At 43.2% G+C, this 24,118-nt stretch overlaps 4 protein-coding genes across 14 annotated transcripts; 2 read left to right on the forward strand and 2 right to left on the reverse strand.

Annotated features, from left to right (window-relative positions):
• Nucleotides 1–1,208: 1,208 nt before the first annotated feature.
• Nucleotides 1,209–2,025, forward strand: LOC133918663 (abscisic acid receptor PYL9-like). The gene has a single exon (XM_062362649.1). It carries the CDS (start codon nucleotides 1,363–1,365, stop codon nucleotides 1,960–1,962), a length of 600 nt encoding a protein of 199 aa, XP_062218633.1. The 5' UTR covers nucleotides 1,209–1,362; the 3' UTR covers nucleotides 1,963–2,025.
• On the reverse strand, nucleotides 1,973–24,044 carry LOC133918662 (auxin-responsive protein IAA15-like). Of its 11 annotated transcripts, none has more exons than XM_062362639.1 (7): nucleotides 23,434–24,043; nucleotides 23,220–23,334; nucleotides 21,103–21,187; nucleotides 20,866–20,935; nucleotides 20,454–20,585; nucleotides 19,389–19,441; nucleotides 1,973–2,055 (listed from the first exon to the last, which is right to left on the reverse strand). In XM_062362639.1, exons 1-4 carry the CDS (start codon nucleotides 23,945–23,947, stop codon nucleotides 20,924–20,926), a joined length of 726 nt encoding a protein of 241 aa, XP_062218623.1. In that variant the 5' UTR covers nucleotides 23,948–24,043; the 3' UTR covers nucleotides 1,973–2,055; nucleotides 19,389–19,441; nucleotides 20,454–20,585; nucleotides 20,866–20,923. The 11 variants fall into 11 exon arrangements, with proteins under 11 accessions (XP_062218623.1, XP_062218628.1, XP_062218631.1 ...); XM_062362638.1 differs by lacking the exon at nucleotides 1,973–2,055 and adding an exon at nucleotides 12,987–13,012; XM_062362640.1 differs by lacking the exons at nucleotides 1,973–2,055; nucleotides 19,389–19,441 and adding an exon at nucleotides 12,971–13,012.
• LOC133918659 (serine/threonine-protein phosphatase 7 long form homolog) lies at nucleotides 3,489–6,935 on the forward strand. Its single transcript, XM_062362635.1, has 6 exons — nucleotides 3,489–3,809; nucleotides 4,967–5,065; nucleotides 5,144–5,484; nucleotides 5,560–6,336; nucleotides 6,415–6,658; nucleotides 6,734–6,935. The coding sequence occupies exons 2-4, from the start codon at nucleotides 4,982–4,984 to the stop codon at nucleotides 6,131–6,133; spliced, it is 999 nt and encodes a 332-aa protein (XP_062218619.1). The 5' UTR covers nucleotides 3,489–3,809; nucleotides 4,967–4,981; the 3' UTR covers nucleotides 6,134–6,336; nucleotides 6,415–6,658; nucleotides 6,734–6,935.
• LOC133918660 (uncharacterized) lies at nucleotides 8,446–10,751 on the reverse strand. The gene is made up of 2 exons (XM_062362636.1): nucleotides 9,837–10,751; nucleotides 8,446–9,754 (listed from the first exon to the last, which is right to left on the reverse strand). Exons 1-2 carry the CDS (start codon nucleotides 10,706–10,708, stop codon nucleotides 9,061–9,063), a joined length of 1,566 nt encoding a protein of 521 aa, XP_062218620.1. The 5' UTR covers nucleotides 10,709–10,751; the 3' UTR covers nucleotides 8,446–9,060.
• Nucleotides 24,045–24,118: the final 74 nt, after the last annotated feature.

The following is a 24,118-nucleotide window of genomic DNA, read 5'->3' on the forward strand; positions in this document are numbered from 1 at the left end:
ATTCGATTAAATTTTTAAAATTTTAATCATTAATTAATTTTAATCATATAGATATATATTTGTATTGAAATATCCTTTTACAATTTTCTTGGATTCTATTAATATATCTGAAGGAAAATAGTTGCAAAAATTAACCGTGTCGTCTCCAAACCGTCGTGTATTTTTAACAGGAGGGAATAATAATATATAAGTTTGCCAGTTGATCAAGATTTAATTGTCTTGAAAACCAGTAGGTTGATAGTACTAATGAACAGTCACGGTCAACGATGTGACACCACGTACAACTACCCTAGAAGATCAGTTGAGTGAAAGGTCTCCTCTGCCTGCCACATGCATGCATGCATGCACAATGACTTGTAGGATTCCGTGATATGTGTTAACTTTCCTCCGATCTTCCCGCGCCCGCCCGTGCACTGCGTCTCCATCAAACCCGTCCCCCTTACTCCCAGCCTCACTTTTACACCAAAGGCTTTCCAGTTTGCACACAAAAATTCGTATCCATGCCTTTGGCCCCGTTTGGAATCGCCGTAAATTTGTTCAAATTTCACCGAAAAACACTCTGACTTTGGTTAGGGAATTGTTTCTTACATACGACAGAAGGTGCTTTAAGCATTTTTCACTCGTGGACATTCCGAGAAATGCATTTGGCTCCAAGTCAGAAGCTATCCAGCACATAACTTAAATTAGGCCTTGCTTGGCCAAACTCTGGCTACTCTTTTAGACTCTATAAGCAAGCTTCTCAAGAAACTAGATTCGGATTGCATGGTCAAAAACCTCAAAATAGGATCTTCTCTCCCGTAGTTCATTTTGAGCTAAAGAGGAGCCATGTTAGATCCAAGCCAAACGTGATCTTAGTCTGAACATGCAACTAAATCAAACCAAAACAAACCACTAACAACGAAAGAACCCAACCATAAAAGGTGAGACACCATCAATGGACCGGACGAAGCAAATGCAGATCACTGTAGTAGATGGTACAGTAGTTTATGAGAGGGTAAACAGTAAAGTGTATTAGCACTGCAAAAGCGCAAAAAAATGTAAATCCATGACTTGGCTTGTATCAAGGTCATGTATCTACAGTATTTTGTTTTTACTGTGCCATCCTTTTGAGCTGTTCCTCGAACACTATACCATCTGATCTGACTCGTTAGATTTCGATAAAACGGTTAGAAATAGATTGTAATACACATCACTGTTCCCTCCTTCAGCACTCCATGGGATCTCGGTCCCCATCCAACAATCAATTAAACCCAAACAAAAGGCCATCCTTGGTTCCACACTGCCCCTAGGCCCTACCTAGAGAAAGAGGGAGAGAGAGATAACACTATAATACAAGAGAGAGAAGGTAAGATAGAAGCAAGCATGGAACCTCACATGGAGAGCGCGCTGCGGCAGGGTCTGTCGGAGCAGGAGCAGCGCGAGCTGGAGGGCGTGGTGCGCGAGCACCACACGTTCCCGGGCCGCGCGCCGGGGACGTGCACGTCGCTGGTGATGCAGCGCGTGGACGCGCCGCTCGCCGTCGTGTGGCCCATCGTGCGTGGTTTCGCCAACCCGCAGCGTTACAAACACTTCATCAAGTCCAGCGACCTCAAGGTCGGCGACGGCTCCACCGTCGGCAGCGTCCGCGAGGTCACCGTCGTCTCGGGCCTCCCGGCCTCCACCAGCACCGAGCGCCTCGAGATCCTCGACGACGACCGTCACATCCTCAGCTTCCGCGTCGTCGGCGGCGACCACCGCCTCCGCAACTACCGCTCCGTCACCTCCGTCACCGAGTTCCAGCCGGGCCCCTACTGCGTCGTCGTCGAGTCATACGTCGTCGACGTCCCCGAGGGCAACACTGAGGAGGACACGCGCATGTTCACAGACACCGTCGTCAAGCTCAACCTCCAGAAGCTCGCCGCCATCGCCACCACCTCCTCCTCCTCTTCGCCGCGGCCCTCCGCCGGCACCCCGGATCACTGATCCATCGGGTTCCTGTCTTCGTCATGGTGTGCTACACACATGAATGCTTGCGCGGTGCCATGGTGATGCTTCTTGTTTTTCATTTTCGTTTCTCTTTGCAAAAAAGAAGAGAAAAGGCTGTCAATTTGCTATGAACCATAATTAATTAAGGAAGCATTCTTCTTCTCTCTTTTTTTGTTCAGCATATATTAACTTTTGTTGTTGCAATTCTGATGGGTTGGTGACATCGAAAGGGGTTGCAAGTTGGTGTTATTTATTTTGGGTTTTTTTGTATATCTATTCTATCATTATCCTTGCAATGTCATAATGATATCACACTATTTTGTTTTGTCAGTCAAGGCCGGGTAGTCGCTATCCATACTTTTCAGACATCCGATCCATTTCTCGTTTGGTTCTTTTGGACTCCGGAAAATTGTATCTGGAAAAGAAAGGATAAACTAGAAGACATGTACATTGGAGTTGCTAGGATAAAAATTTCAGGATTTTGGCACCAATATACAGAGTGTTCATGTGCTTCAGCTGAACACTTTACCTTTCTTTTCTAGCCTCAAGTGGATCATGTGATATGTGAACCATCAAAGATAACAATTGCTATGAGTAGAAAATGAAGGACTTTAAGGGATGTCGTCCTCCGTCGCCCTCCTTCACCTCCGTCTCCATGACCAGCTTGCAACCACCTCTGATGTGCTGCCGCGCAGCCCCTGGTCTCACCTGCCGCCAAGCACGCCCGGTGATGGGTGATGGTACTGCTAGCAACCGTGTACACATGGTTGTATAGGACCTAGTCTTTAGACACTAAGCACGTTTGTAGCTGACTTAGCTCGGGATTAATTGTTACGGCCAACGGCCTCCGTGTACATGTATAAGAACGTACAGCACCACACTTAACAATAAACTAGCAGGTACTCCGCGCGTTACTCCGCGCGTTGCCTTGGCGCAATCGTGAGTTGTAATTGCTCTGCCGTGTAATCCACACATGTATAGGTAATACTAGAGTGGTAGTCAGCTGTTGGCGCGCACGTCTGATGGCCAACGATGCTAGCGTGTTGTGGTCTTGGAAAAAATTATGCGGTATTTAGGGGAAAAAAAGTTGTAGATAAGGAAAGTACTTTGTCTAGCTTCTAATCGAAGTAGTCAAACTCCCAACTGGCAAGGCTTTTCAACTCTTGTTGCTTATCTTTTGTGGCATATATGCATTGGTAAGAAGATATCGGCAAATTTGGAAATTTAGACAACATACGCGACCGTATTTGCGAAATTAGACAACATGTCGACGTATTTGCAAATCTAGCACTCGTATTCGGTATCTCAAATACCGAAATTTGATTTTCGGAAACTGAAAATCCGAAAACACCGTATTCGGCAACTGAGGTGCCGAATACGGCACTGTGGGCTGTATTCGGCACCTCAGTTGCCGAATACACCCTGTACTCTGCTGTATTCGGCAACTGAGGTGCCGAATACGGCCCACAGTGCCGTATTCGGCACCTCAGTTGCCGAATACAGCCGGCCGGCGTCCCATCCTCTTTTTCCCGCGTCACATCAATCTTTGTCACGTCACGTCGTTCGTTTTTTTGCATCCCGTGAGTTCGTGAGTTCGGCCGGCCGGTCAATAATTGATGCAGGATGCATGCATGTTGGTCTGCGGAGAGCTAAATAAATTGAGACCGCGAAGAAGAGAGCAGCACCAGAGCAGAGAAGGGAGCAAGGAATGCGAGGAGCGGCAGAGGAGCAGCATCTCGAGTAGAGAAAGCAGCAGAAGAGGAGCAACGCGAGCAGCAGAAGAGGAGCAACGCGAGCAGCAGCAGCGGCAGTTTAATACTTCGAGATCAGCCACTTTCGTACCGGTTAGTTATTAGATTACCTATTTAATACTTAGGTTAGTAATAATATTTAGAGTAATTAGCTTATTTGGTTAGTCAGTTTCGAAATAGATTAGTTCTTTCGGTAGTAGATTGTTTAATCCGTTCAATTACATTTATTTAATTATATTAGTTTATTTAATTAGAGTACTTAGATTATACAAATTAGATTATTTAATTATGTTATTATATTACTTAGATTATTTAATTAGAGTACTTAGTTTATTTAATTAGAGAACTTAGATTATACAAATTAGATTATTTAATTATGTTATTATATTACTTAGATTATTTAATTAGAGTACTTAGTTTATTTAATTAGAGTACTCAGATTATTCTAATTAGATTATTTAATTACGTTATTATATTACTTAGATTATTTAATTAGGGTACTTAGTTTATTTAGATTATACAAATTAGATAATTTAATTACGTTATTATATTACTTAGATTATTTAATTAGAGTACTTAGTTTATTTAATTAGAGTAGTCAGATTATTCTAATTAGATAATTTAATTACGTTATTATATTACTTAAATATTTAATTAGGGTACTTAGTTTATTTAATTAGAGTATTTAGATTATACAAATTAGATAATTTAATTACGTTATTATATTACTTAGATTATTTAATTAGAGTACTTAGTTTATTTAATTAGAGTAGTCAGATTATTCTAATTAGATAATTTAATTACGTTATTATATTACTTAAATATTTAATTAGGGTACTTAGTTTATTTAATTAGAGTAGTCAGATTATTCTAATTAGATTATTTAATTACGTTACTTAGATTATTTAATTAGGGTACTTAGTTTATTTAATTAGAGTACTTAGATTATACAAATTAGAATATTTAATTACGTTATTATATTACTTAGATTATTTAATTAGGGTACTTAGTTTATTTAATTAGAGTACTTAGATTATACAAATTAGAATATTTAATTATGTTATTATATTACTTATATTATTTTATTAGAGTACTAAGTTTATTTAATTAGAGTTTTGAGATTATACAAATTAGATTATTTAATTACGTTATTATATTACTTAGATTATTTAATTAGAGTACTTAGTTTATTTAATTAGAGTACTTAGATTATTCTAATATGTTGTTCACCTATTTGTTGAACCATGAAGCCTTAAATCATTATCATGGCTCATGGTGGTCTTCCCGAGCTTCTTCAGCAGCGGTACGACGAGAACCATAGGGGAAGGATGATATTCACAGGACAGCAGGTACCACGTTATATGTGCTATTTTATTGCCACGATAATTTCGAACTAACTCTGTACATGTATTGGATAACTCATGCAGTTGGGTCCGTTACGAGCCCGGAGTGTGCACAAGATTAAGGAGTTGGACCCTCGATTCCACGAGCCACTCGCACGGGCGGGACTACTACCTTTCGCTCTCATGATGGCCGGAGCTCCCATGGAGGTCGGTGGTAGGACACCTCTCCCGACAATTGATGAGGCACTGCTCACAGGTCTCGTCGACCGCTGGCGTCCTGAGACACACACTTTCCACTTTCCTTTTGGTGAGATGGCAGTAACACTGCGGGACGTGGCCATGCTGACCGGGCTGCCAATAAGGGGTGCCCCGTTAATAGTTTCGCGACCCGCAAGGGAGCAGTGGAAGGGTTATGTTGCAGATAGGTAATTATTTGTTATGTAATGCATTTAAAATATTACAGTGCTATTAAAGCGTCATTGACCATCTGCATCTTATAGGTTTGGTGTGCAATACGACGGGAAGGATGCTGGCCTCTCCATGTCCTGGGTTCATGGGCTGACACAGTTCGGTCCATGCCCACTGGATGCGGACGAGAATACACTTATGCAACACTATGAGGTGTACTTATACGTCCTGCTCGGAGGCATCATGTTCTGCAACACGGCAGGCGATTATGTCGTCCCACATATTGTATGGTTAGCAGCCCACCTCGCGTCACATCCTTATGAGCCTACATCTTACAGTTGGGGATCTGCAGTGTTGGCTGCAACCTACAGAGGATTGTGTGATGCAACCCAGCGAACAAAGAGGAAGGCAACCATTACAGGGTGCTTACATCTCTTACAGTTATGGAGTTGGGAGTACCTCCCGATTTCCAGACCTTGGGTGCTCAAGTGCTACTACCCAGTTCACATCTCTGATGGCATTGCAGATGACATAAGGCCAACGATGGGGTATCGGTGGATTCATGCCAGGCTAAGATGGAGTCAGCAGCAAGACCATGGTAACTACTCCAGGGTGATAAGTGACCTGGACATCCTTAGCGCTGATCTAGTGGATTGGGATCCATGACGTATGGCACGAGTAAAAGAAATTGCAGATGGTGGACTCCTGGCATCCTCTTGTAGCCGTGACGCAGACTTATGGTTGACCACATGCTTCTTGTTGTACATGAACTGCGTGGAAGTATATTCTCCAGAACGTGTACAGAGGCAGTTCGGGTACCGACAGGTGGTGCCTGTTCCAGCACCACGAGACGCCGGACGGGCGCACGAGTAAGTGTGTTATTGTATGTTGCCTTAGTACATTGGTTATCCATGTTAACAAATTATAACTGTTTATGTCACGTACAGGTGGAGCTCAAAGGGGGGCGGAGGCACGCAGGACTGGGCATCCAAGAATGCCGAGTACATACGGAGGTGGACAGAATCAGCTGCGGTGGATGTCATCATTACTGCTGGACAATACGACGAGGCCACGTACTGGGACTACCTTGCTTGGTACCGTCCGCGCACGCGTGCCACCTTACTCAGCGGACCTGTACAGCCGGGCCCCAGACCCTTCCCCGAGGATCGTGCCCGCCTACTTCATGTTGTGGTAAGTGATGCGTTACTTATATTGGTTTTCTTTGGAAAATCTGTGTATTACTGACATGTCCCTCATCTTATACAGACTGAAGAGGCGTATGAGATGCATACGCAAGCGGATCAACCTTTTGGGGAACCAAGCAGGTCATCATCGCAGAGGGATCGTAACCCTCTCCGGGAGTACATGAGGACAAGAGGATCCCGCTTCCTAAACGCTATACGTGGTCTAGGTGGGTGTGCCCCGCAATGGAGGGGGTACGACCAACATGCCATGGACCCGTCTCGTGCCTCCCATAGCAGGCGGTCCTCCCACAGCAGGCGGTCATCCAGTGCTCGTGAGGAACCCGTCCGGTCAGAATCACGACATACATCTTCAGCTTCGGCGCGTCATGTCTCATGTTCCGGTGCTGAGGCCGAGGAGTGCACGCAGCCTCCTGCGCCCGAGCAGGTTACGCTGGGTTCACTAGCACCTCCGGCTACGATGACACCTCCGGCTGTAGCATCTTCTCATCAGGAGGACGTCGTTGACTACACGCAGCAGACCCCTTGCTGGAGCGACCCTAATGCTTTTGACTGGGGTGCTGCAATGCATGCGACCGCCACCTTCACTGATCTACTCGACGGACAGTCCTCCCATGATCTCAATGAACCTGGAAGTTCACATTGGTACCAGCATGGCGAGCCTTCGGCACACTGGACTCCATCGGAGCACGTTCTAGGGCCGTCCACACTTCCGCACGAGGATCCTTCGGCATGGTACATGCAGAGCCGAGTAAGCGGGGGGGGATACACGTTCGGTGGGGTTCCCACAGGGCAGGCAGATGATGATGAAGACGACCAAGGGCACGCAAGGCAGGGGCCTGCGCAGGCTGCTGGGATGAGAGCCACACACCCGCCAGACGCTTACACGCCTGGAGATTGTGTGAGGCATCGTCACCGTTGAGTAGCCAGGACAATTTGTCATGACACATGTATTATTGATTTTAATGTCGAGGTCATCCCTATTATGTCTTATTCACTGTATTGTTAATTTAAGAAATTCTCAGTACAGAGGAAACAATAGTAGTTGTAAAGCATAAGTAGCATGGAACCCGGTACAGAGGTTACACATAAAGAGCGAACAACAACAAACATTATCATGTACGATACGCCTAAAGAACATAATATCATGCCTTAAGGGAATAAAATATATAGGGTTACAATAGATGCTTAGGGCGAAGGAAAGTGGCGACGCAAATTAGCGTAAGAATTCCAGGTGCGATGGTCAAAGCTATCCAGGTAAGATGGTTGTCGTCTCCGAGGTGGTTCTGGGAAGTTGTAAAAATGAGTACGAGCAAATCCATCATCATTTTCAGGGTCATCGGTGTCCTCCGGAGATGGAAGCCTCGGAGGGCGGGGTCGTTGTGGCATGAAATCGTCGTCGTCGTCATCATCTTGAGGTTTCTCCGAGGTGGTACCACGTCCTATTTCCCTATCAGTTGTATGGCATCTCGATGTTGTGCGTGAACGTCCTCTTGCAGTGTTCCTAGAACTTTCTCCTGTATTTCTGTTCGAACGTCTAGGCATGGGGGGCATGAAATCGTCATCGTCTTCGTCCTCGTCATTATCTGGATGATTCGTAGAGGTCACCTCTGTACCCCTTTGATTCGCTGACTGTCGTCGTCTTCTACGCGAACCAGGCATCACCCCCGCCGAAGAGCATACACATCGTCAAGAAGTGTGAGATTTCTTTGTTGATCAACTGTTCGTCTTCCGGGAAAGCCTGACGCAGAAGAGGACCGTTCGAATCAATGGAAATAAGATAAGTAGGGTGACCAAATGTTTATATGACATACCTGAATATGGGATGCATACTGGTCTGGCGACATTACTATCGTTCTTTGCCTCCTAGAGAAACCTATCACAGAAGGATGGTCGGCCAGTTCGCGGACCCTCAGATACATTTGACGCCGGTGATACAAGAGGGCCCTAAGGTCCTCGGTGGTTACACATTGGAGTGGCGCGGTTAACCTAGAACATATGGGTCTTGCATGCAATTTCGCCACGGCTTGGATTATGTTGTTCTCCTTTAACGGATCATCGTTTCCTTCGCGCACAACCTGTAAGGAGGCATTAAGTGCTATAGCGATCGTTGCAGGTGTCCATGGAAAGCCTGTACTAGAGGATCCCGCCATAGATTTCTTGCTCACTGACTACCTGCGCTCTGTCTCTGCATCAAAACACGGATCCATGAATATTTAAGAAACACGAAATAAATAAATAAAATTACATTTACAATACAATGGTCACTTCTTGTCTAAAGGGGTACAGTGCAAACCACATAATGCACAATAAGTAGTACAACTAACAGGTGAATAACATTTTACAATACAAAGTCTCTAAGACAGTTCAGTTTGACAGTGGGCTGATAGTTTACTGACGGGTCGGGCAAGTCCTCCTGTCATGTCCAGGTTGTTTGCAAAGTTTGCACCTGCGAAGGCCATCAACAGCATCTGCTTCATCCATGTCACCTTGCAGCCTCGTAGATCTAGGCCTTCCAGGATCTGTGCGTCGTGCTCGTGGATAAGGTACCCACTTAGGGCCCTCGATCGATTTGTAGTTGGTTCCGATGTTAAAGGACCGCATCTTCGGAAGCCATGTGCTCCTCAATGCATCGATCGTGAAGTACGGTGATACGTACTGTGATCCGTCATTGCCACCTATGTCCCTGCAAGCGGCTAAGACATGCGAGCACGGGATATGGTGCAGTTTTGGCTTATTGCATGTGCACTTCACCTCGTTAGGTCCAAGTTGACATTGCTGCACGGTGTCCCCGGCGCTATACCCTGAAGCATACCTACGGCGGCACATGACCTCAAAGTCATTGTTGGCCAAGTCGTAGATCCTCGACCGATGAAAGTGTGCCTTGCTCCTCCTTCTTGATATGATTTGCTCCACCTTAGGTGAAAACCGTGTGCTGCACTTCATAGCAGCATTACCACGGTCTCGAAAGTAGTCCGCCGTTCTGTAGAATGTGAGCTCAATAATGGCACACAACGGGAGGCCCCGTACTCCCTTCAGGACATTGTTGAACGCCTCCGCTATGTTCGTTGTCATGATGGAGTACCTAACATGGGATACAATAATTTTAGAATGGCTATTTGCATAAGAATCAGTACAATATGATCATTACAATTCTACGCGCTAACCTGGCACCATGAGTGTCATGGATAAGGGCCCAACGCTCCGCCGGCTTCCCCGCTATCCACTGGCTAAATGTACCACGTGAACGACTAACGATAGTTTGGCCCCCAACCATTTGCGCCCGCAGTTGATCCTCCCCTGCTTGCTGGTCTGCCATCATCTTGCGAGTGGTCTCATTTAACTCTCTCCATATCTCATTGAACTTCGCCTGCTGGTTCTGAAGACATAGCCCTTTGAATCTCTTTACAAGCGACTTGCTGCGGTACCTTGTGTACAGGTTCGCGCCCAAGTGTCGCATGCACCATCTTCTCTCCACATCAGGCCATGCAATGGAGCAGTTTGTGCTATCATGCAGCACGTCCAACGCATGCAGAAGACCCTTGTTGCGGTCTGAGATGACGCAAACTCGTTCCCTATTTCCCACGACACGTGTCCTTACCAAGGTGAGGAACCACAGCCAACTATCATTGTTTTCACTCTCAACCATTGCAAAGGCGAGAGGAATGATCTGATTATTTGCATCCGCCGCCATTGCTGTCATAAGGGTACCATGGAACTTGCCGCTTAGAAATGTGGCATCCACGCATACAACCGGCCTACAATGTCTGAATGCTTCGATGCATTGTCCAAAGGACCAGAATAACCTAATGAGGTATCGGTCAGTGGTGCTATATGACCCATCATCTAGCCTGATCGGCTCATCCGCCATGGCCCACTGAGTCCCTGGATTCGTCATGGCAATCTTCTGCAGCAGTCTTGGAGCATTGTTGTATGACTCTTCGAAGCTTCCAAACAGCATCTTCAACGCCTTCTGCTTCGCTCGCCACGCGGTGTGGTAATTGATAAGCATGCCAGTCTTAGTGTGCACCTCCCCCATAATCGATTTTGGCGACAAACAAATTTATGTGCCAATAAGCGTGATGAGGAGTTGGGCTACGAACCTCGCATCAACAGCGTGGCTCACATTCCTAATAGCCTCTTCGCTGCATGTATGTGGAGTGTGTCTACTAATCACAAAATAGTTCTCATATTTCGGCTGATGTGCTCGTACGAAGTAAGGGCAATTTGGGTGCTTCGTACACCTGACCTCATACTCCGTAGGGTTAGACCGGGCGCACTTGTGGTCCCTTCTTGTTATTACAGCATAGTTGCTAATAAAGTGGATGACCTCCCCTCTGTTACGAAACTGTTGCCCGACCTGAATGTCGCTATTCTGGTATCCCCAGTTAGATAAGGTGTTATACTCAACGACGACACACTCCAGGAGCCCAGTACCACGAAAGTACTGGATCGCCGGGATCGGGTCATCATTGTCAGCAGCTTCTTCATCCCCGCTACCACCGTCTTCATTATCCATGCATCCTGCATCGACCTCACCAGGGTCCACTCTACCTCCCTCTCTACTGGAACTGCCCTCCCCGACATGCCCTCCATCCTCTTCATGCATCACCTCCTGGCTTGAGCCTTCCACAGTGGTCACTGCATCACCTTGCACCAGTCGTGACACTATGTTTACGTACACCGCCATATCAAAGTTCTCCTCCAATGCCTTGCGTGAGTACAAAGTCCATGCGTTGTTCCTACTCATCTCGAACAACGTATGGACAATGACCGAGCTATTTGGAACAAGCCGCGGCCGTACACCCTCTAAGACAACAGTATGGGACTGCTGGTTCACACGCAAAAGACGCATAATATGTGATTTCAGGCCATCTAGATCAATAGGTACCTCAACCGAACTCTCTATGTGCTGGCAGTTCTGAATTGTTACAAGTCTCCAGTGCAGAACTGTGGGACGTTCTCCATAATAAATATGGAAAATCATACCGTATCTCCTAAATAAATATACATGTAATAAATAATAAGTACAAAAATAATACTAATTAAATAGTGCAATATACAACTAATATGCATCTTTGTTGCTACTGGACACTATCTTCTACGGTTCAACCAAACCTAAGTGATTAAACTAATTAATCAAGTTAATTGATTAATTATATTACTTTAATAAAACTAATTACCTAGATTAAATCACGTAAATTCATGTTACTATATTAAGTAAAGAATCTAATCACACTTACTAATAAAACTTATATAACCCAACTAAATCATTAATTTAAATACTCTAATTTACCAAAATAATATAATTAATCAAATGTACTTGAATGAATTTAACAATATACTGACGAAATGACTAATATACTTCTGAACGAACTAAGAAAAATCTAATTATAATTACTAATTAACTACGTAATTATATTACTTTAATAAAACTAATTACCTAGATTAAATCCCGTAAATTCATGTTACTATATTAAGTAAAGAATCTAATCACACTTACTAATAAAAATTATATAACCCAACTAAATCATTAATTTAAATACTCTAATTTACCAAAATAATATAATTAATCAAATGTACTTGAATGAATTTAACAATATACTGACGAAATGATTAATATACTTCTGAACGAACTAAGAAAAATCTAATTATAATTACTAATTAACTACGTAATCTAAAAACTTACCTTAAGGAAATTGAGCGCGGCTGCTGCTCGCGTTGATCCTCTCCGGCTGCCCCCTCTGCTCGAGCTGCTTCTCCTAGCGTTGCTCCGTTGCTACTCTCTTCTCTCCACTGCTGCTCTCTTTTCTTCTCCCTTCTCTCCTTTGCTGCTCTCTTCTCTTCTCCCTTCTCTCCTTTGCTGCTCTCTTCTCTTCTCCCTTCTCTCTTCTGCGAGCCAGGGCTTTTATTAAGCGCAAAAGCAGCATCCCGCTGGCACGCACACACCGAAAGCATCGACAGGACGTGAAAGCGACATGATGTACTGAATTCGGCAACTGAGGTGCCGAATACGGCACTGTGGGCTGTATTCGGCACCTCAGTTGCCGAATACAACAGAGTACAGGGTGTATTCGGCAACTGAGGTGCCGAATACAGCCCACAGTGCCGTATTCGGCACCTCAGTTGCCGAATACGGTGTTTTCGGATTTTCAGTTTCCGAAATTCAAATTTCGGTATTTGAGATACCGAATACGAGTGCTAGATTTGCAAATACGTCGACATGTTGTCTATTTTCGCAAATACGGTCGCGTATGTTGTCTAAATTTCCAAATTTGCCGAAGATATCAGATGGCCTACTTCCGTAGAGCAACCATATAATGAAGTGTAGTGCAGTTATTATCTAAAATGGAAAAGAAAAAATATATGAGGTTTCATAGGTATAGATGTAGAATCATAAAGCAAATTGATAAGCTATAGAAAATATATCACTTCTGTGCGCTGAGATGAATTTATCCTTGTTGCATTAACCAAAGGCAAAATATCTTCGTAAACAGATAATTAAATTGCAGTTTGCACAGGTTGCAACCTAGTATACTCCTTACTACAGCTGGCACAAAAAAAAGCAGGTTTGGCATTGTTAAACAATTAAACTTAGTCAAAAGTAAGTAGTAACAGCGAAATAATGTTCTGGTATACTTCCTATGACCTCACTTGGTAAGATAAAGAAGTTTGAAGGTAAAATCATGATCACATATAAATTTGAATATATGGCTCCGAATTATTGGTACTTCTACAGAGGGAAGAAATAATAATTATTCTTTTGAATATTTTAAGCCCTTCTACAGCTGCATTTACCCTGTATGAGTTACAAGCTTAGAAGCAGCTTGTTTAGAATAATTAAGGAGGCAAGGACAATTTTATCCCTTGTATCTGCATGGACTACATGAATTACATACCAGCTCTCAACATGCAATTATGCAACTATAAAAAATTTGCATGCCAAAATCAGTTGAGAAATTTAAAACTTGTTTGGTTACTGATTAGTTACTGATTAGGATATCCTCCATAATTAACATTGTTTTTACTAGACAAAGCTTGATGCTATCTTTTAGTGTGTAGAAATTCAACCTGTATAATTTAACACATTAATTTTAACCATATCCAGCAAATACTTTTTATTTTGATTTTTTTAGATGATTTTGGTGATGTTACCAGTTTCTCAGTTCGTTTCCATAGCCTATACCTCAGTTCCAGCAGGAGCGCCACTGCGGTCACCTCTTGTTTCCATCGTCACCACCACATGTCACGTCCCAAATTCCATAATCACATAATTAAGCATAATTATGCTTCTTAAGTATTATGTTTAATTTTGTGTAATTCGTTTTGTGACTATAGAGAGATTCGTTTAAAGTTATTCAGATGATAGAAAGAAATTCGGGAGAGAAAAGAATTAGAGTCGCAGTTAAAACGGACCTCTTTCTCTCTAACATGTGGAACCACCCGGCCTCACACCTTCTCCACTCCAAAAGGAGCAACTCACCTGCTCCCTCTCTCTCCTCCCTCACTCCCACACGTGCAGCAGCTGCTGCAGCTTTCCCTCCCCACTCAAGCTCACTCCCTCTCTCCATTTTTCCAAAATCCGAGCTCTAGAGAAGGATTGAAGATATACATGTGGTACCATTGCATTCTAGAGCTCATAAGCTACTCATCCATCCAATTCATTTTCGTTTTCTCGAAAGATTCGAGCCGGGTTTGATGTCTTTTGGTGTTTTTGGTTGAAGCATAAGAAACACCAGAGTTCTTCGATTTCCCTCCATTTCCTCCACTTTCCGACAGTCACCCAGCTTCACAAGCATCTTGAGTAAGTCTCTTAAGCTCCCCATGGCAAGAATTCGTGGTTTGGTTAATCAATTTTGAGTTTTAGCAAAGTTCATGAGTTTTTGAGGTTTTGGACCATAATGAGGATTTAGACGAGATTTGAGCTAGGAATCGAGTTGTTCGGTTGATGAGTGAATTCTAGGCTACATAAACCATCTCAAACATGTTTATCTTTAGTTTGGAAAAGATCGCATTTTGATTTGACAAATTTATCCCCAAATCAGAGAAGTTCTGGGTAGTGCGGAGTATCCGCATAAAAGTGCGGATAGTCCGCACATATGCGGAGGGTCCGCACTTTCTGGGAAAATGGCAGTTTGAGTTATATTCAAGATTTTCTTAGAGTTAAGCTACAAAGTTAGTCTAGAACCCTTAGTTTGGTATATGCTTTCGAGTATGTAGTATAGATTCAAGTTTGGAGTTAAATCGATCGATGAATCGTCGAAAACACATTTTCAGCCCAGGTCCAGAGAACAAAAGTCCGAAGGGTTCGCACATGTCCGGAGTATCCGGAGAAAAGTCTGGATAGTCCAGAGTTTGCCTGAGTTGCGCAATGTCCGAATATTCCGCATAATTTTACGGATAGTCCGCATATGTCTAGAGGTTCTGGAGAATTCTCCAGAGGTTCTGCACTTTCAGCAACTTTTCAAATTGGTTTGAGTCTCAATTTTGTTCTAGTTCTCATGTTTGCACTTTTAACATGTTTTGCGCATCCTATGGCATGCATTGTTGCATTTCATCCATACTTATGGCATTGCACGCGTTATTCTTTTTAGAGAACGTCGAGCCAGTGATTCAAGAGAGCGAGGAAAATTTTGGATAACCACCTGAACAACAAGGCAAGCATCTATCATATTGAACCCTGTCAGTTGAACTGAATAAAGTCTAAATATTGATAAATTATGCTTATGTATAGGTTTGCATGTATAGAAAGTCGATGTCGGGCTTTTATGGGTAGAACATATGTTGATCACATTGTCTCTACCTTGAATTATTGTTGATCTATATCCTTGTAGCCTGGGTTTATTCATGATAAGGTCTAACTTAAAAGTGATGCGAGATGCTTAGCAATGCATAGGTCCTCGGTAGAAGTCGAACGATGAAACGTCCCATCGTTCACGAACTATAGGTTAAATTACTTTCACAATGGTTACCGTGTTGGGTTGTTGGTATTGGTTGGTCGAGTGGTGAGTATGAGACGAGATGTGGGCGGTGTTAGGAGTGTCATCTGCCCTCAAGGAAAGTTCGGGGGTAGTTCGGGAAAGGAACCCGGACACCGTAGGCCGCTTGTATCGTTTAAGGCCGATCGTCGGGGTAGTTGATTTTAGCACTTACCTTACTCACCACATGACGATCTAATGGTAAAGCGAGCCGAATACCTTCGCAGCTGTGGCTTTGTGGGCGTGGACATCGACGGTGTGAGCGGGCGGGCTTGTAAGCGGCACTAGTTTGCTCTGGGAGTAGTTCTAGTATCGCCGCACCGAGCGATGCATGCCCCCACACGGTTGGGGCTGGTTGGGAAAGGTTGACACAGGTACCCCATTATGCGCACTTTAGCGGGTGGCACAAGCCATATGTTCCTCGTGTCGTGTGGATCCAGGAGTATCCCCTGCAGGGTGTATAAACAGTTCGAACTACCGCGCTCTCGGTCATGAGCATGCTATTGTTTCATTTGCACCCGATCGTAGAGTTCTCGTGGTTGGTTCGGTTGTATGGTTCGGATATGTGGTTTGTGGTTCGGATATGTGGGAGGTGGTCGAGATGGCCCTTGTTATACAGTGATACTAATGTGGTTTGAGTTTCATATGATCAGTTGGTAGTTGCAGGGTAATTGTCACGTCCCAAATTCTTAATCACGCAATTAAGCATAATCATGCTTTTTAAGCATTATGTTTAATTTTTCTGTAATTATAATTTAGAATACTGATGCAATTCGTTGAAATCATTTGGATGAGGGAAAGAAATCTGGGAGGGAAAATGATTGAATTTGCAGCGAAAATAGACCCTTTTCACTTACCTGTGAGCCCCACATGTGGCCCCACCCTCCAACCACTCCAAAGGGCAGCCCACCTGCCCTCTCTCTCTCTCTCTCTCCCACCTGCTCCCTCACTCCCACACGTGCAGCAGCAGCTGCAGCTCCCCCTCCCACTCAAGAGCTCTCACTCCCTCTCTCCATTTCTTCTCAAATCCGAGCTCTAGAGAAGGATTGAAGGTATGCATGTGGTACCATTGCATTCTAGAGGTCATAAGCTACTCATCCATCTAATTCATTTTCGTTTTCTCGAAAAATTCGAGCCAGATTTGATGTCTTTTGGTGTTCATAGTTGAAGCACAAGAAACACCGGTGTTCTTTGATTTCCCTCCATTTCCTCCACTCCTCAACGGTCACCCAGCTCTACAAGCATCTTGAGTAAGTCTCTTAGGCTCCCCATGGTAAGAATTCGTGGTTTGTTTGGTTAATTTCGAGTTTTAGCAAAGTTCATGAGTTTTTAAGGTTTTGGACCAAAATGAGGATTTAGATGAGTTTTGAATTAGGAATCGAGTTACTAGGTTGATGAATGAATTATAGACTCAATAATCCATCCCAAACAAGTTCCTCTTTAGTTTGGAAATGATCACATTTCGATTTGGCAAGTTTTTCCCCAAATCAGGAGAGTTCGGGGAAGTGCGAAGGGTCCGCACATGTGCGGAGGTTCCGCACCTAAGTGCGGAGGGTCCACACTTTCTTAAAAAATAGCAATTTGAATTGTATTCAAGATTTTCTTAGGGTTAAGCTGCAAAGTTAGTCTAGAACTCTTGGTATGGTATATGCGCAGGTGTATGTAGCATAAATTCAAGTTTGGAGTTGAATCGATCGACGAATCGTCGAAAAACTCATTTTCAGCCAAGTCTGGAGTGTCCGGACAAAAGTCTGGAGGGTCCGCACATGTCTAGAGTATCCGGAGAAAAGTTCGGATAGTCTAGAGTTTGCCTGAGTTGCGCAAATATCCGGATGTTCTGCAGAATTTTGCGGATAGTCCGCATATGTCTAGAGGTTCACTTTCAGTAACTTTTCAAATTGGTTTGAGTCCCAATTTTATTCCAGCTCGCATGTTTGCATTTTTAACATGTTTTGTGCATCCTATGGCATGTATTGTTGCATTTCATCCATACTCATGGCATTGCACGCGTTATTCTTTTTAGAGAACGTTGAGCCGATTTCTAGGAGAGCGAAGGAGATTTTGGGCAACCACCTGAACAGCAAGGCAAGCAACTAAGCATATTGATCCCTCTTGTGTAATTGGATAAGTATAAAATTGATGAAATGTCCTTATGTATGTATGTATGTTTAGTAAGTCAGTGTCGGGTACCAATGGGTAGAACCTATGCCGATTGTATTCTTCTACTTTGAATACTTGTGTATTTACATTCCTTGTAGCCTTGAGATGTTGTCAATGTGTAGGTATGAGTTCGACTTATATGCTTAGCCATGCTTAGGTCATTCGATAGAAGTCGAACGACGGCATGTTCCGTTGTTTGCGAGCATAGGACCTCCCTATGGTTACATACACTTGTTGAGGTTGAGATGGTTTTGTGAGTGGTGAGTATGAGATGAGATGTGGGCGGTGCTAGGATGGTGTTTTGTCCTGCCCGGATGTGGAGTTCTCCTGGGTAGGCCGGTAGAGGAAGACCGGACACCGTAGACCGCTTGCATCGTTTAAGGCCGATCGTCGGGGTAGTTGGTTTTACCACTTACTTTACTCACCACATGCCGATCTAATGATAAGGCAAGCTGAATACCTTCGCAGTTGTGACTTTGTGGGGCCTGAACATCGACAGTGTGAGCGGGCGGGCTTGTAAGTAGTACTAGTTTGCTTTGGAAGTAGTTCTAGTACCGCCGCGCCGAGCGATGCATGCCACACACGGTTGAGGCTGGTTGGGAAAGGTTGACACGGGTACCCCTTGTGTGCACTTTAGCGGGTGACACAAGCCGTATGGTCCCGAGTCGTGTGGGTCCAGTAGTATCCTCCTGCAGGGTATATAAATAGTTCAAACTGTCGCACTCTCGGTCATGAGCATGCTATTGTTTCATTTGCACCCAGTCGTAGAGTTTCGAGTATGGTTTGTGGTTCAGTATGTGGGAGATGGTGATGTGGGCACTTGTTACTTATTGATATACCTGTTGTTGTAATTACACTTGTTCAGTTGTTAAATGCAGGGTAGTTTTCATATATTTTGGTAAAGTTTCAGTCGCTCACACATATGTCTAGGATGCTTAGTGCATATGTTTTACTTAACCTGTGGTTCATCCTTGCTAATGATCAATGCATGATCCTTGGAGTCGAGCTATGTACATATGCTCTATATGGTTTAAGTCTTACGAGTACCTTCGTACTCATGACTGTGCTTTCAGGTACTCCTGTTACTGAGGGAGAGGAGGTGTTTGGCTACTTCATGCCCGCCGATGCAGGTGGTGGGCAAGAGTAGTGCATCCTACTCTGGGTGGTCGTGCTTTTGTGATGGAGCCTAAGGGTATATGACTTCATCCCCTTTTGTTGTATAGCTTTCAGTCTTCCGCTGCTTAGTGCTTTTGCTGGTTAGGAGTTGAGCAAGTTTTAGTCTCCTCCTAGCTCTCTTTTGCTGTAAATTGTGATAACTTGTTGCATGCTTAAGAACTTGTAATATAATGTTAATTACTCGCTCTTTCTTAAAATTTGTTGTGATGTACATGTTGAAAAAGCATGTGTTCCGATCTTGTGCACAAAACACGTGCCGAGACTACCGATATGATATTCTGGTTAATCATCGAGGTTGTGATTATAAATAATAATCCTCCTGGTGATTAATTAGAATATTATTTGGACGGTTCCTCACACCACAAAAGTGAATGTGATGGAAAAGATGCTTGTCGTTTGCTGCACCTTCATGGCTTCTCCGTGTTGCTCAGCTTTGATGAACACCTCGTGTGCCCCCACTATCAGGCGACCAAAGGAAATGAAGGCAGTTTAACAAACATTTTTGCAAAGGAATAAATATAGGGATTCAATGGGCTTCAATGCAATCTATAGCTAACACTTTGCACTAATATGTGGAAAGTAGAGAGGTTACAACATGAGTAATCATGCATAAATACATGTATGAGTAAACCAAAGATGTTGCTGCTGTTGAGCTAGAACCTGATTTATATCAACTTTGTAAGACTCTGTTCAGATATCAAGCGAATGAAAGAATTACACCATTGTTACTTGTAGCTATTGAATAATTCAACATTCAGAAATAATGTGTTGTTAACCATATCCGGTCACCTTTCGATAAGATGTCTCAGTTTTTTACTGCATACAAAAGGTATGAAGACTGGCAGTGCCCATTGTGATTATGTTGCAAACTGAAATTTGATATCACATAAAAGGGTATAATATTGCATGCTTTTTAAAATGGTAGTTACTGAGTACATAAATAATAAAAAATGTCACGATTTAGCTATGCACTAAAGCAACTAAATTTACTTCCTTGCATTGTTAATTATTTTTCCATTAACCTTTATTGTTGTGCTAAGAGCAGAAAAGGTTATTCAGGTGTGGCTTAGAGATAAAGTACAATATGAAGGAGATGACCATTCCATAATTATCGCCTAAATTTTAGTGACCTCAAGAACCATGCAATCTATGTCTATTATAGACTGAGCAAATTTTTGATATAGTAATACATGCTATTACAGACCTCAGCTCTAATAATTATTTAACTGTTTCAGAATCCCATTAGAGTTGAATAGTACTTATATCCTTATCACTGCCCCTAGTATGATCGTTCGGCCATGAGATATGAACCTTGTACAGAGCAATAAATAATAATTGAACCAATTATCTAGACTACAGTTTTACAATGGTTAAAGATGATTGAAAAATCCATACAAAGTTAGTGCTAGGTTGTTGCCATTAAAACTGAAAATGTAGGTTACTGATAATAAAATTCATAAACATGTATACCTAGATGAATTGGCTAAATCAATCGTTATATCTTCCAGAGAGCCGCTAGCATTTGTGCTTCAGTTTTGGTGATAATGAGAGAGATTTGGCAATGGCATCATAAGGCCATGCCTTTATGACCCCGCCCACACCCTAATATTAGATCCAAACTTTGTCACAACACTTGAATTGAGTTCGTAATTAGTGATGCAAACAAATAATTCATCATTGGATATAGCAGAAATATTAAATAGATCTCTAGTTCACATGGAACCTGCTAAGTGGCCATATCATGAAAGATCTAAACTACCATAGGTTGCATTAGTAGTGCAAACAAATAGTTAATCACTGGATATAGCATGAATGTTAAATAGGAAAACAAGCTCAAATATAAAGAGCAAAGGGAAAGAACAAATCAGTATATGTCAATTACCTAAATGTATACTGAATTGATAAAACACCTGCATCACAATTTCCAATCTCAAGGTGCATCACAAAATCACCTAGTCAAAAAGAGCAAAGGAATTTAGCATTAAGCGACTTATAGTATAATGGGAACGTATTGAGGGGCAAAAATTTGCATGTAACTATCAATTCTAGAGTTCATATAAAAAGCGCATGAAAATCGAATATGACATAAAGAGATGTCAATTCTTTGAGGTTAACTCACACAATTAGCAGGGCTGCCACAATGCCAGAACCATGTCAACAAAGAACATGGAGTGCAACATTTCAAAAAACTGTAGATACCATACCTAGAAGTTGCATATTATTAATATTGCAATTACATACGATAAATTTGCAATTAACATAATAATGTTGAGTGAATAGGTACAAATCTGCATAGATATAGATTTGCAATTAGCACTGTTCATTTTTCCTGCAGATATCAACTATCAACAGGGGAGGTAGAAAGAGTGAAATTGCTGGAATTGATTTAGTGATGCATGTCAAGATAAAACCAATTTTCTTCTGATCAAACAAAAAGCATATTGTATATGGTGTCATAACAAAAAAAAAGAGGTAATGTAACACATGAAGTAGCAATTGAACCAAAAGGACCTTTAAGGACGTCATCCTTATGGGTTCTTCATCGCGAATATAAATAGGAACTTGCTAGCTAAGTCTCATGAATTATATTGACCTATTTCTATACTGGCTGATAAGGCTGCTTTCCTTCTCTTTCTTTCTTGGCTGAAAGTTCAAAGAGCATCATCATGCTAGGTAAATAACTACATTAATCTGCAGTAACCAATGTTATTTATTAAGGTTTCTTCTCGCAAAAAACAGAGAGATATATTGATCCGATTAGAACTGCTGAGCATTTTTTAAAGGAAAATTTCAGAGCAATCTTTCCTTGGAGGAAAATCGAAGCACGATCTTGTTTGAGTAGAAGATCAGAAGTAAAAATCACCGTGAGCCATCATCAGACGACAAAAGCAAACCAAACCAAGCAACCGAGCAGAGCCAATAGAAACAGAACTATGGAGTAGCCTGTATATGCAACATAAACGATGACAGTGGACTCTGACTCAATGCACCTGGTAAAGGTGCATGCTTTATACTAACAATCATATTAATGCATGAATGAAAGACATCGTATCTCAGTGTACTGAACCAACTGACAGGTAGGCAAGGCCAAATAAATAATTTTGCAGCTCAAGATGCAAATAATCAAATAGACAGGCTCCTACACTGTCAGTGAACAGTGTAATCAAAGTGTAGTGGATAACAAAACTACAAATAACCTTATCCAAAGTAGCATATCTTAATGAAGTGAATTATTTTCATACATAGGCCTCATGAATTGCCCTGCTGTGGAGAGAAACTGTACATCAAAGTTGCTTAATCTGTTAAAAGCTAGAAACAGCAATAGCAACACATATGGTACAAGAAGAATCAAACAGGAAATTATTGTGATTGATCTGCATGGTCGACGTTTCTGGACGGAACCTAAGCTCAAAAAAACAAACAGGCAAAAGTGGTGTGGATAATTAAATTAAAATTTTCCCTGTTATGCACGCTATAACTTGACAAAAAAAAGCTTGACAGAAAAGGTAATTTTTTTGTGATCAGTTTGATCGCAGTGAGCTGACAAGGGAAAAAGGAAATAGCAAACCTTGTCGGTACAAGAAAAAAATTGTGCTTCCTAACTCTCCATTCCTTAGATCCCCCATATAGTTCCAACAACACTTTTTTAGATCAATACATGCAAAACCAGAAGTAAATCATCTTCTCAAATGCATTACTGCCAACAACCAAGAGCACCTCTTAGGAATCTAACTTAAAACAAATGCTCTGTTGTTAAAAAAACTCAGGCAACACAGCCTTTGATCTTGTTTCGATAGGTTGGATTAGATCCATCACTTTGTATCGGTGGGGAAGATGAAGTAATTTCCGTGCCAATCCGAGGGAATTGGGTATAATCCTTATTTATCCAAACAAGCCCTTCTAGGAATTGTTGCCTTTCTACCAAAAATGAAATTGTCAATTCATACCAACCATATTCGTTGCAAATCTCCATGGCACAATCTAATCCCAACCAAAACACTTCATCAAAGAACAATAACCAATGTCTCCAAGAAAATGTATAGCTCTACCTCAACACCTGCCAAACACTCTCAATTCAAAGCTGCCTAATCCAATTTGATGACCAGTGCAAGATCCTAATCGGTAATCATCCACTAAAAGCATCCATCCAAGCACATAGGCAGAAGCTAGCATTCGAGCACGAACTGCATCAATAATCGACTAATTAGGGGAAAGTAGGAGGACGAAGGAGCTCACTTCCAGGGGACATCACCGACGAGCATCCAGTCGCCGTCCTTGTCCTCGTACGTCGGCACGTACTCCGTCCCGTTCACCGCGTCCACCAGCTTCCTCTCGTCGTCGGCGAACTTCCCTGCGCCATCCAGCCAAACCATCCTCATCAGCTGGAACACTCAAATCAAACGGAGCAAAGAGCTGCAGGAACCAAAAGCAAGAGGTGGGTAGTACTCACGGATGGTGAAGTGGGAGAAGAACTTGTACTGGAGCGCGCAGAGGAGCTGGTCGTAACCGGCATAGGCCTCCAGGTCCACCTTCCGCAGGTAGGGTGCGCCGTCGACGACCAGCTTGACGAACTTGGCAGCCTGCTTGGCCTTGCTGGACCCCACGACATCGGCGAGCGCGTTCTTGCGGTACGACCTAACCGGCGGCCACCCCACCACCCGCGCAAGGGACGGATGAAAGCGGCCGTCCAAGGGTGCAATGGCCCGGCCGTGCCGCGACGCCACAAACGTGCACCTAAGGGCATGAAATGGCACAAACGGGTGAAAACGACGCGGGAGGCCGAGCGGATGAAAACGGCACCAGACGTGGCAGATGGCCCGACTGTGCCGAGACGCCCACAAACATGCGCCCAAGGGCACGAAATGGCCGAAGTAGGTGAAAACGGCACCAGGAGGCCAGGACGGATGAAAACGGCTGTCCAAGGACGCAAAACAGCCGAAACGTGTGAAAACGGCACCAGACATCCGAGACGGATGAAAACAGCCGCGACGGATGAAAACGTGCCCCCAAATGCACGAAACGGCCGATACGGATGATAAGGGCACCGAGAGGCCGAGACGGCCCGGGCGTGCGGGGACGACCGAAAACGTGCAGCCGAGGCTACCGCATGGCCAAGTTTGATGAAAACGATGCTA

This window comes from Phragmites australis, chromosome 5 (genome assembly GCF_958298935.1).
Source record: "Phragmites australis chromosome 5, lpPhrAust1.1, whole genome shotgun sequence".
NCBI classification, from domain to species: Eukaryota; Viridiplantae; Streptophyta; class Magnoliopsida; order Poales; family Poaceae; genus Phragmites; species Phragmites australis.

Bases quoted from the DNA above. Each gene is read 5' to 3' on its own strand.
- LOC133918662 (XM_062362639.1), bottom strand. From the start codon at position 23,947: ATGTCTGGTGCCGTTTTCACACGTTTCGGCTGTTTTGCGTCCTTGGAC. The intron at 23,335-23,433 runs GTGAGTACTACC...TGGATGGCGCAG, and splicing joins CTTCTCCCACTTCACCATCC to GGAAGTTCGCCGACGACGAG. The intron at 21,188-23,219 runs GTGAGCTCCTTC...TGCAACTTCTAG, and splicing joins GTCGGTGATGTCCCCTGGAA to GTATGGTATCTACAGTTTTT.
- LOC133918659 (XM_062362635.1), top strand. From the start codon at position 4,982: ATGGCTCATGGTGGTCTTCCCGAGCTTCTTCAGCAGCGGTACGACGAG. The intron at 5,066-5,143 runs GTACCACGTTAT...TAACTCATGCAG, and splicing joins TGATATTCACAGGACAGCAG to TTGGGTCCGTTACGAGCCCG. The intron at 5,485-5,559 runs GTAATTATTTGT...TGCATCTTATAG, and splicing joins AAGGGTTATGTTGCAGATAG to GTTTGGTGTGCAATACGACG.
- LOC133918660 (XM_062362636.1), bottom strand. From the start codon at position 10,708: ATGGGGGAGGTGCACACTAAGACTGGCATGCTTATCAATTACCACACC. The intron at 9,755-9,836 runs GTTAGCGCGTAG...ATCCCATGTTAG, and splicing joins CATGACACTCATGGTGCCAG to GTACTCCATCATGACAACGA.
- LOC133918663 (XM_062362649.1), top strand. From the start codon at position 1,363: ATGGAACCTCACATGGAGAGCGCGCTGCGGCAGGGTCTGTCGGAGCAG.